Consider the following 12,485-nt stretch of genomic DNA (forward strand, 5'->3'; position numbering starts at 1 on the left):
TGGATATTAACATCATCTAGACTTTCTTATAGCTTTCTTGTTTCTCTTTTCGCTATACAAATGTTGATGGGATAACTTTAGCTAATGGATGTAGTATGGTCAATACGGCTATATTACTTGCCTTGAAAATACAAAAATTTTTATTGCTATATCTAAGCAATCAATCAATGACTAATATATTAGAGAATAATTTAAACATGTGAAATCTGCATTTGTTGATGCAGTTTTGTCCCAGTAGAAAACATACCCAGTGGCACTAAGCCCTGTAGATAGAGAACACACAGAGCTACAGGAGCGCCGTGGTCCACGCCAGTCCACGTCAGTGCTGCTGCTTCCCACGACTTCCCATCACCTCCCCCACTTCCATTTCACAACTTGCCAGCTGCCACGTTTCTGAAGGCCATCCAGGTGGTGTCCTTCACCCTGCTTCACTGTCCCCCTTTCCTCCCAGCCTATTTTGTAATTTTCCTCTCTATTCTCTGGTCTTCGTAAAAACTTGAATCTTTCTCTCTTTTTCCCTATTACTCTTTACTTTTGCACACAGAGTAGGAGCCGATCTAACAAGCACACACTTCCCAAGCAGACTTCAGGTCTTTTTGCAGATAAAGTGTCACAGTGACTGCAGTTTTATCTCTCTCTTAACCACTTTACATGGATACAACTGGAATCGTTTTTAACTATTTTTGGTGTGTGTCATGGATGAAGTATTTGAGTGTTGAGCTTCAATTCCATTTACTTATTACTCTGTTTTAGATCTTGCAGCATGCAAGTATTTTTTTTTTTTTTTTTTTTTTTTTTATCCTCATCCGAGGACATTTTTCCATTTTTTGTACAGACAGAGTAGGAGGGAGAGAGAGGAAGAGAGAGAGAGGGAAACATCGATGTGAAAGGGACACATCGAGTGGCTGCCACCCGCACGACCAACCAGGGCCGGGGACAAACTGCAACCGAGGTACATGCCCTTAGCGGGAACCGAACCCGGGTCTCTCCGGACCGCAGGCGGACGCTCTAACCGCTGAGCCAAACCGGCCAGGGCAGCATGCAAGTATTTTTAGGAATGCATATGCTGCATTACAGCGGAACAAACTGTATAATGATATTTATTAGCGATGACTTTATTGCAGCTTCAAGTTCCTTCTTCAGTGTTGCGTGCTAGCTTGCACATCAGGTTAAATACATGAGCTCAGTATCTCAAAGTATAATCCTTGTATGAAATTCATAACTTCAAACAGGGTAATCTAGACAGCAATGACCAGGTCTGAAAGAAAACTATCCAGTTTAATTCAGTTCCCCTTCTCTTCAGAAAGCTCTAGAAAATTCTATCCCCATCAATTTGCACATTAATGCTTTCACCACTAAATGCAATCTATAATATTCACTCAGTTGTTAATATTAACAATCAGCATATTTTCCAGAGTAACTTTAATGAGGCTTCTTGGTAAATGGTAGAGAGAAAAAAATCCCACGTACAGTCACAATTATCTAGGTCATATAGTTTTATATAAACTTATTGACTTAATCAACTAATCCTAGCTGAGAAATTTTTCCCTCAGGAAAAACACAGGCTGGAAATAGTACATAATAAATGGGCACAACACCTCTCTTTGGAACCTCTGCAACCCCAAACTAAAATATGTAAATGACAATTCAAATGATAACATCTAAATCATGGTATTAGGCTTGAGAGCTTTGCAATAAAAGGAAAGAAGTTAACGTGATCTAGAGATTCGAAATATCTATAACCTTTAAAGAACTTATATCATCGTGAGCAAGAAATACCATTTCCATTTACTTTCTGAGGAATGTTGAGATAGTCTACCTTATCACACAGATGTGCATTTTCATTTCCTTTCACAAAAATTACTGTCCTAACTGGAAAGTGTAACTGTGGTTAAATGGGTTTTGAAGGCTCTTGACTGCGGAGATAAGAAATGTAATGTGTTCCACACATGGCAAACCTTATAAGTAATTCAGGTATATTAGTGGCAAACACCATCACTACAGGGAAGAGGAGAGGAAAGAGACCTCAAGTACAGTAAGCAAACTTTTTGAAGTTCACAGAGTAATGTAACTCTTTTGAGGGATACTTTGTCTCTCCCTTTAGCACCCCAGCCCTAAACAAATGGGTCACAGGTCAATTACCACTTGAAAGGCAATCGTCCCTAGCTCTCCTCTCAAAATTTGGAAATGGTGAGTCCTTCTCTAGAGTGTTCTCTCTCTTTCTGCAGCAATTGCTCTGTAGACCACTCCTTTTCATTACCCAGAAACTTCCGTGGAAAGACACTTGATTATCTTGGAGCAACTTAGGGATTATTTGTAACCAAGGATTTTCAAGTAAAAAAAAATATTTCCCTTAGCAAAAGCAAAACGCAAGGCTCCCTGCTAGTCACACGCCGGCCAGCGGTCACTGGGGCCTTACTTGTTCTCGTTGCTTGCATCATAACGAGGCATTGGGTCCAAGTCATTCCCATTCACATCACAACTGGCCAGCGCATCCTATGGCCACAGAGGAGAGAGAGAGAAAGGAGACAGACGGTCATTAATTAGCCATTAACCTGAAGGCTCATGCATTCTTAAACACATTTCTGCAAGAGAGTAATTAGATTAAATAATACATTCATGGTTCAATAGTGTCAGGATGCCTTGTTCAGTAATAATCAATGTCATATTGTCCCCTCCTTAGGGAGAAGAAATACTCTCCATAGACCATAGAAGTGTCTGGTTGATTCTCACCAGCACTTTTCCTCTTAGAACCAGAACTGGCCTCTCACCCAATTTATTCACCTTTTCTGTGAAGTCCTCCTGGACCAACTAGAAGGAAAGTGACTTATTCTGTGCGGATGTTCTCTCTAACTTTATTTCTTGAGTGTCATCCTTTATCATGATTCAAAAACGTTTTAAGATAAAAATCATTCACAAATAATTGGTAGGTCAGTTAAAAGTCGGTACTAGAAATTTATTATATCCGGTATCGTAGGATCTCTATTAGGCAATATTTGTCTGGTTTCAGATGTTTCATCTACTATGAAAGAGTCTACAATTCAGACTTTTTACTAACAGCCAATGGCTTTGTGCCCCAATCAAAATAATGCACAAAGTTTTATTATATGGCAGAGTTCAAAAGGAGGCAAAAATACCTGTGAAAGCAAATTGATATCGCTACAGATAGAACTAATTTAAGATGTTTTAAATTTTCTGATGCTTTATGTTAATTCCTGATTTTAGTTTTAATGAAAGTAAAGGTTACCTTTGTTTTCTATCTTTCTCAAAGGATCTGTTTCTAAAAAATAACTTACGGCACACAGAGACTGACATATTTGGGGGAATTAAGCAAAATCCGAATTACACATAAAGGTGGTAAGTTCCTGCTTCCCATGCAAAGGGGCTGTGCAAACCCTCTCATAAAGCAGGAGGGAGTGCAGCTAGTGTAACTTACTAATTTTACTTAGAAACAAGAGGCCAAGACAGGTTAAGTAACTTGGCCAGAAGCATGAAACCAACTGCCTGTGGAACCAAGATGGGAACCCGGGCCACCTGACACCCCGTGTTTGTAGCTCTGACATTAGAACTGGGAGGATGCCAGTACTGCTAATTGCATGGACACATTCTGGAATTTTCTTTCAAGGGAGGGAAAATGAAAGAAGTAAAGAATGTAACCACAATCAGGTTAGAGCTACTTGTATCTTATCAGATACATTCCGATGCCCAGGGGAGTGGGAGACACCATAGAAACAGCATTGCTTATTGACAAGAAAGGCTTCTTTGCTGGGACATCGGTAGCCACCGTTCTGTTGTACATATGACCTGGGTTAACTCATTTTTTACTTCAGGACTAAATTTCTACCCTCCAAAATGAGACTGAATTGAAGTTCCTTCTCAGCTCTAAAATTCTATGCTATGAAGAGACACCTTTTACCTGAATGTGCATGGAGGCAGGGTGAGGGCAACCACGCATATGTTTTGCTCAAATGACAACTAAATACATTTCCAGTTCCTTCTCTCTCTCTCTTTTTTTTAACCTTAGAGGAAAATCACCTAATTTGGGGGAGATCATTTCAATATTTCATTGTGAAAATTAATTTATGAAGTTTCTTGGCTGAATTTCTTTTAATCCTTACCCGAGGATGTGCCTTTTATTATCATTATTATTGATTTTAGAGAGAGGAAAGGAATGAGAGAGAGAGAAACATTGATGTGAAAGAGAAACATCGATTGGTTGCCCTGACCAGGGATCAAGCCTGCAACCTGGGTATGTGCCCTGACTGGGAATTGAACCCACCACCTTTCAAGACAATGCTCCACCCCAGTGAGCCACAATGGCCAGGGCATTAGCTGAACTTTTTAAACAAAAAGGGCAGCGTGGCAGAATATTGGGAGGAAAAGTAGTTGAAGTTGATGAAAGTGCGCGGTGATACCAGGTGTTCTGTGTGAGGGAAGGTCCTCAAAGGTCAGAAATATGGGTGACTGCTGGCGACCATGGTAGACTGACGTGTCAAGGAAGTGACTTAGAAGTACTGCCCTTGCAAAGATAAAATGGAGTGTTTTCAGGTTTGAGTGACAAAAGGAAAATTAAGAGAAATGAAGTGTCATTAAATAAATGACATCGAACAAATGAGAACCATTGGAGCTAATGTGTGGCCGTTTCTGTCCCAGTGGTTTCATGAGAAGCAGGGGAGTGGCAGAAGTTTAGGTGGGTAGGTAGCAATATCAGTGCTTCTGGGTGGAAACAGGTGTCACAGAAAAGAAGTGAGAGGAGAAGTCAGAAGACGCGGGCGTGAATGGGGTGCACCAGGAGTTTCTGTGAAACTGTGACAGGAATCAGAGTCGTCTGCAGATGACAGGGAGTCATTGCAGGCTCTTTAGCAACAAAAGAATATTTTAGGGAGAACACCAAGGTGTCAGGAAACATGAATTTGGAGCAAAGAATGGCACATTAGGAGATGACGATGGCATTTTCCACCAAGCTTAGAGAGGAGAAGCCCAGGGAGGGGTAATTCTGGAGAGCAGGAGACAGAGGGGTCATTGGTATGTTTCCAGGCAGTGAATATCACGGTGGTAGAGGGGACCTGGAGGCCCCAGAGCAAAAGATCCCTGTGTCAGGGAACAGGTTACACCATCACACCCCACATGGGCACTGGGTATCAAGACCACGGTTTTCAATGAAAGTACTGAGTTTCAGCACTTTCGCTTGTTCTGTGACCTTGGGCTCCTCTTACGTTCTCTCTGAGTCCTGGAATTGTGGTGCTTTCTTATGAAAAATAATTCACTGATTCCTAAGGAAGGCTGATCATTACTGTCCTTTAAAAAAGGAGAGACACAGACTGCCAGAATAACTCGAGAAGAGTTCTAAGTACACTTTTCTCCACAAAAGGAACAGCGCTGCCTGACTGTGTGGTTGAGTTGCTGAGAAGAGCAGTTGTTGTTGGTAGCAGGTGGGGGGGGGGGGTTCTGCTACCTTATCGCCTGCTGTTTGCCATCGGAGCATCAAAGGCACTGGGAAGTTGACAGCGTTATCTCATGCTTCCTGGACGCAGAGTGCATCTCTTGCAAGACAGGAGCAGTACACAGAGAGCACTGGATCTATTCACTCCTTTTTCAGTCATCTCCCCCATTTTGGGGAATCCTACCACGAGCTCCCTTGCTTCCAAGGAGGCAAGGTGCTCCGCCCACAGCAAACACTCACATAGTTCTGCATCAGGTCCGGATGGGTTCGCTCAATGCCGTCATCCAGGATGGTGACCACAATGTTCTTCCCCGTGTAGCCTCTCTTCCAGGCTCCTTCAATGTTCATGTCTGACTGGCAGGGATGCGTGCTGTCACTGCAATGCTAAAGGAGGAAGAGGGAGGGTTGGACATTGCAAATTACTAAATAGTACGGAGATGGGACAATTACCTACTTGCTAAGGTAGTGCATTAAAAATTAACGGACATGTGGTGGATTGCCACATTCTGTGGTGGAGCAGAAGTATGGATTCTAGCATGATAACAGGGGAAGGCAGGAAGGTTCTACGTGGGAAAAGCAAATGAAACCTTGTCTGCCAGCTCTGGCTTGTTCTCATACCCCTGATCCTTTGGAAAAACATAGTAAAATAAAGTATATTTCAACAGCAGAATAATGGAAGTATCATTTTATTGCTAGCATGTATTAATGATATACAAAAAGGTGGTGTAGAATTTCATTTTAAATCTACACTAGGTCACTGAAAAAATATACTTTATAAGTCCAACCACCGATGAGCCAACCCAGCTACAAATGAGGACTAACTCAGGCAGCTTCAGTAGCATCAGCCAGAAGTGTGCTACTGTGAGAAATCCATGAATGAGGAAAAAACAAAACACATTTTTTGAATCTTCTTTCATTAAATTAACAATAGCATTATACTATAGCTTGCAGTGGGTAGCCTGCTCATTCAGCACTACTTTGATTGTTTTTTTGTTTTGTTTTGTTTTTTATCCTCACCCGAGGACATTTTTCCATTTTTTGTTCAGATAGAGTGGGAGGGAGAGAGAGAGAGAGAGAAACACCGATGTGAAAGGGACACATCGAGTGGCTGCCACCCACACGACCAACCAGGGCCGGGGACAAACTGAAACCGAGGTACGTGCCCTTAGCGGCAACCGAACCCGGATCTCTCTGGACCGCAGGCCGATGCTCTAACCGCTGAGCAAAACCGGCCAGGGCATTGATTGTTGTTTTTTTTTAAATTCTCACCCCAGTATATGTTTTTATTGATTGTATAGAGGGAGGAAGGGAGAGAAACATTGATGTGAGAGAAAAACATCGTTGCCAACCCGCAACCTAGGTACGTCCCCTGACCAGGTATCAAACCCGTGACCTTTTGGTGCATAGGATGATACTCCAACCGCATGAGCCACACTGGCCAAGGCAGCACTACTTTGAGAAGGGAAAGAATAGTACAAAGTGCATACAGGTGACACACACAGCAAAACGTGTTCGAGGGCTTCCAGGGGTGTGGGCTATAGTCACGTCAAACCTCAGCTCACCCTGTGCTGTAATTTCATTCCACAATGGCTGTTACATACACATACACTGAGGAGTGAATTAATCAGCAGCTCTTCAGATATAATTTACTAGCATTTGTGTAATCCACATAATTATTCCTTCAAACCCCATCTCTATGAAATATCCCTCCGAGTGGTGTTGATTTTCAGCTTCTTAAGACTCAGTAGAGGAACAAAGGAAAAATACTGTAACATAATGCCATGGTGACAAGGGCCAGACCAGGTCTTTCACCATTCATTCTTTTCTTCCTGCTTTGTAACAGTTCCGTACTTCGGGATATAAGCCTTGTATGCCCTAAGTATGATGGAGACCCCACGGCCACTGACTGATCAAACACCTACTTTATTGAGCACCTACTACATGCTGGGTCTGGCAGTGAACAAGGCAGGTGAGGACCCTGTCCTAATGACCCCTCTAAAGGGGTGACACAGATAATAAACAAACTAGACCATTCAGAGCACTCCTTATGCTTTAAAGGAATTAAACAGGGTGACAGGATGGTGGATGCTGAAGACTCGAGTCTCTGAGAAAGTGAAATGGGAGCTGAGCCATGACTGATGAGAAACAGCTGGTCTACCTAAGGGCCCAGAGACCAGTGTCTTGGTTGAGGACACAGCACAGGCTATGACCAAAAGATGGGAAACCACTTAGCACAATGAAGAAAGAGAAAGAAGGCGGGGTATTGTTGAAGCTTAGTGAATGAGGGAGAGAATGGCATGAGAGGCAGCAAATCAGAAGGCAAAGTGCAATCAGGTCACCCAGGGCTTTGTAGCCACGACTTGGTTTTCATCTAAAGTACAACCTAAATGGAAGCTCATCCCTTTCCAACTTCATCGTTCAAAATCAAATGCTAACCAGCAACAGACACCTCTACTATTCCCTGGCATGTATTTATTAATTTTTCTCCAAGCGAGGCTGCCTTTTGTTATATATTGTAAATACACTTGAATAGTTTCAAGGATTCCTTCTAACAAAGGGTGTGCCCATTTTTCACCACAGATCATATCTAGAAAATAGGGGCTTATATATTTTATGAACATTTGCATCTTTTTCTCACCTTCCTGAATTTAAGGCCTCTCTCTCTCTCTCTCTCTCTACTGGGTCCAAATTCTACTCTCTCTCTCTCCCCAGTTTTCAAGGCATAGCCCAGAACCCACCCCCTCCCATAAAGCTGTCTCATGTCCTTCTGCCTATTCATCTGTTTTATCCCTTCCCTGAACGTAGGGACAGACACGCACATACACACTCTGTTCTACACATACAACCCCTACTCACTGAATTCTATTGAACTATTGTTGACTCCTGAATCTAATGGGTGAATTTTGTCTTGACTGGAAGCCCTTAGAAAACTATGTATTAAACTAAGTCTAACTAGGATTTCAGTGATATTGGCTGATTGACTACATGCCAGAAATGCAGGCATATCCCCAACTTGATTTCCAAGTTCATAGCGGCCATTATGCACCCTGCTCAACCTCATCAGAGATATCTAGCCAGCTAATGCCCAATTAACAGAGATGAGCATGAAAGAAATAGTATAGATTTCCAAAATGCCTATGTTTTTCAGACGTCTCACTCTAGCTGAGAATGAGTTTGGGCCTCTTCACACCAAATGCTTTAACTTAACACAAAGCAACCTTGATGGGTTTCCATTTCATTTTTTTTTTCTTTTTCCAAACCTGCTCTGACCACCTGTGGTATCGTTTCTGACATGCAGGAATGGTAATGTGGCCAAGAGGTGGGCTGGAGGAAGGAAACGCACAGGAAATGGGTAACCCACAAATGGGATAACTGTCCTGGAGTGGAGGGATGCTGCCTGAAATTGTAATTATGAAAACTGAAGAAAACCAGCCGTCTATGGAAAACACGTGTGTTAAAAGTGGAGCAATCAGGTTTTTTCTTCCAACCTCTGCTTCTGGTGAATCTGACTTTACTATTAAATATTTTTGTACCACCTTTTATTTTATTTTATTTTATTTTATTTTCATCCACCAACATGGTATAGGTGTAAGGGGGAGGAAGGGAAATATCTAACTGATACTTTCACTTGGATAATCTATTATGGTGAGTAGCCAAAAGCCAAAAGTCAAAGGGAAAAATAAAATATTCAGAGCCTAGGGTGTTTCTCGCAAAAGGGTAATAAGGTCAGAGGACTCTTAAATCAGAACCCTAAATCCTGACTATGACCCTTATATTTTAAACACATATTTCAAGTGGTCTAGGCTTCCAAACTTGTTTTGAATATAGCTGTTTCATATACCCAAGGTATCCAAAGAGCAAACACTATGGAAAATACTGATGCAGTCAACAGTGACCAGAGTGGAATGAATTAATCATTTCCTTAACTGCCTGATTGAAATCATCTTTAGACTGGGCTCTATTTACTTGACAGGAATCTGTATAACAGCATCACCCAGAGGCAAAAGGGACACAGAAGAGCCATGATTTCTTCACACACAGTCTCAACCATGCTGAGAAGATCTCTGGCAGAGCTGGAACCGAAGACTAGTTTCTGGAATTGTGTGCCCACCAACACGGTCCTTACACTTGTATTCATAGAAGGGACCAGTCAGAAACTCCCAACATCTTTGAAGCTGATGAAAAACATATATGTACACAGCATGTGCAGGATATATACTTATAGTTGGTACACTTTCAGTTCTAAATGATGTACTGTATTTCAATGACAGTAACTGTGACAATAACTATTGAAAAACAACCCAAACAGAAACTATCTGCAGCAACAATGGATACCATCGAGGTCTCCCACATCCTTATCGATAAAAGCTTGTATTCTTTTTAGGAATGAAATTTTGGAGAGACTGTTCTGTGAGTTTATACCAGGCTTATGAGCTATTCTGCTTAAAACCCACTCTGGGTATGTCTACTTCTCTTGTGTCTTCATCAATATATCACAGTGTTCGCTCAATAAAGAACAATTTATACCCAAAATAAACACCTTTGTTATATTTTTACCATCATTTTCTTTCTATGGGTAGAAAGGGGATGCCTTCAATGCCTTAAACTTCTCCAATTTCTGAGCAATTTATATGCTGCCAATAGCCTGCTAACACTGAAAACATCTGTTGTTCATTGTTATTAATACAGTGGCTCAAAGACTGTGTCTCTGACTATACAATGTTAATAAGAAAGCAGCATTAAATACATTAAAATTCTGTTTTATAGACAGATCCAGAAACAAGGCAGTCAACTTAGTAAAGCATATATATACTTTAAATTCTTTGTAAAATTTGGAGTCCAAGAGTTCTGAGAAATTGAAAAAATAAAACTGATACTCCTTTAAGTAGACATATAATTGACGTCTACTAGATCCTTACCATGGCCAAGCATTGTACTAGCAGCTTTATATGGACTCGCTTTATTTAAGACTCAGAACAACTATTTGACAGAGGTACTTTTATCATCTGTTTATCTCCTTTTAATAGATTAAAAAAAATAGTTTGTTTTTTTCTTTGTTGGTTTTCTTTGTTCGTTTGTTGCTTTTTGCAGATGGTGAGCACAGGCTAGAGTATGCAGATGTCATATTATATGGTTGCATACCTGATATTCATATTGTGTTATTCAGTCATGTTGCCCTAAAACTTTTAATTTAAAAAGAAAGAGACTTTAGGAGCCTAGGTAACCTTTCAGAGTTCAAACAGTTGAACCCCAGACCACAGAGCTATGGAAATTCATCTGTTAAAAGTTGAAACAGAAAAGGCTTAGGGAAGGGCAAACTACATGCAAATTCAGATAAGGAGTAGATAAGGAGTGGATGTTGGACAATATAGCACCAGTAAAAAAATAAATAATAGAAACTTCAATGGCCTGTGCATTGATGTGAAATATAAAGTGAAGTGAAATATAAATAAAGTGAAGCAAAATACACTTGGATAAGATTTGATAGACCTTCTAATTTTTCCTTATTCCATTTATTGCAGCTCAACTTTTAGGGAATTGTCAAATTTCTATTTGAATAGATCCAAGAACAGGGAGCTCACTTCTTTACTAAATAGCCAATGATGTGTTGATAAACCAGTTTTTCAAAAACAAAATAAAAACCCTTATTTATAGTGTTTGCTCATTTTCATGGTGTAAATACTCACATAGTGGCCAATTTTAAACTACCACGCTCATAGAATTCTTGAGTGTGTAACAATAAGCTTTCATGAGCTGTTAGAAGGCAGATCCAGCATACCACTGGAAACAGCTCACTCCATTGTTAGTCTTGCTCCATTTCTGATGAAGTCATTCCTTCCGATGGATCGGACATCTGCTCCTCAGTATTTGGGAGCTGCTGGGAAGTTTCTAGGCTTAGTTCTCCCCTTCACAGTTTCAGACAATACTTTTGCTGACTCTTGTATTTATTTAGAGAAGATCTTTCTTTAACTTTTCTTCTCAAGCCCCCCGAAAGAAACTGGACTTAGAACTTTTGTGAGACCATAAGCTGACGGGCACTCCTTGGGATACAAAAGTAGATTCTGGGACTCCAAAACTAAAGATGCCTTCACAGATGTTTGAAAATCTAAATTAAGTGAGGGAAGTTCTAAGACATTATATTTATGGGTCAATTTGATGGACTTCTTATCCTTTATCACACACCAAATCATCAGCACAGCAGCAAAGGACACCAACTAGGACAGTCAGACAGAGAAAAGGTTACATTCCACCTCCGCTCCTTTCCAGTGGTATGACTTTGTCAAGTTGCCTAAATTCTTTGACCCTAAATTCTATAGTTTGAATGCAGAGAATTGCTATAAAATTTAAAGAAGATAAAGTATATAAGAAATGACCGCTGTTACTACTATCATGTTGTTGATGACAGTACATTCATGGACAACATCACGTTCCTAATAGCTTATGGACAACCACCCTGTTGTAAAAGAGAGAGAAAGATATCACTACAAAATAAAGAGATGATGGTTTTCTATACCATTTGATAAATGTGAAAGGGCAACTGATCCTTTGTAAGGATAGCCAAAATGACCTGAATATTTTATATCTGGGGTTGGGGGCTGGAGACGGGAGATAGTGTACAGGAGTGGAGAACAGTGTCCAATTATTTTCTGGTACACTGGTTCAATGGGCTCCTATGAATCAGCATGTTTTAGTCCACCTAGCACTCCAACCCTGCAAAAACCACGGGTCACATCTACTGTAATTTTGACAGAGGATAATTTTGCAGTTATAAGATTTTAAGGATATCTCATGTAATACTAAGAAAACATCAGAAAATAGCAGATTTTAGGGAAAGAAAGGCTGAAGGTATAAAATAAGCTTATATGGAGAAAAATAAGAATAAATCTACCTCCTAATATTTTACTCAAAACTGAGGGTCAAGAAATTGAAGCAGTATAGTCAAAGGCAATCAATGAACCAAAGATAGTCTCTTTGCAACAAATGGTGCTTTCCAACAAACTGGGTGTCCACATGCAAGAAAAAAAAAAAAAAAGAAAAATAA

The 12,485-nt window shown here is 40.5% G+C and overlaps 1 protein-coding gene across 2 annotated transcripts in view; it reads right to left on the reverse strand.

Moving 5' to 3' along the window:
* The window catches only part of PCSK5 (proprotein convertase subtilisin/kexin type 5), a 435,012-nt gene that overhangs the window by 311,344 nt on the left and 111,183 nt on the right, over positions 1–12,485 (reverse strand). For both annotated transcript variants that reach the window (XM_036260761.1, XM_036260762.1), the window contains exons 4-5: positions 5,684–5,827; positions 2,420–2,496 (exon numbers count right to left, since the gene is read on the reverse strand). In XM_036260761.1, coding sequence (XP_036116654.1) covers positions 2,420–2,496; positions 5,684–5,827 — 221 coding nt within the window. The remainder of the gene's footprint in view (positions 1–2,419; positions 2,497–5,683; positions 5,828–12,485) is intronic.

Source organism: Molossus molossus, unplaced genomic scaffold, assembly GCF_014108415.1.
Source record: "Molossus molossus isolate mMolMol1 unplaced genomic scaffold, mMolMol1.p scaffold_m16_p_14, whole genome shotgun sequence".
NCBI classification, from domain to species: domain Eukaryota; kingdom Metazoa; phylum Chordata; class Mammalia; order Chiroptera; family Molossidae; genus Molossus; species Molossus molossus.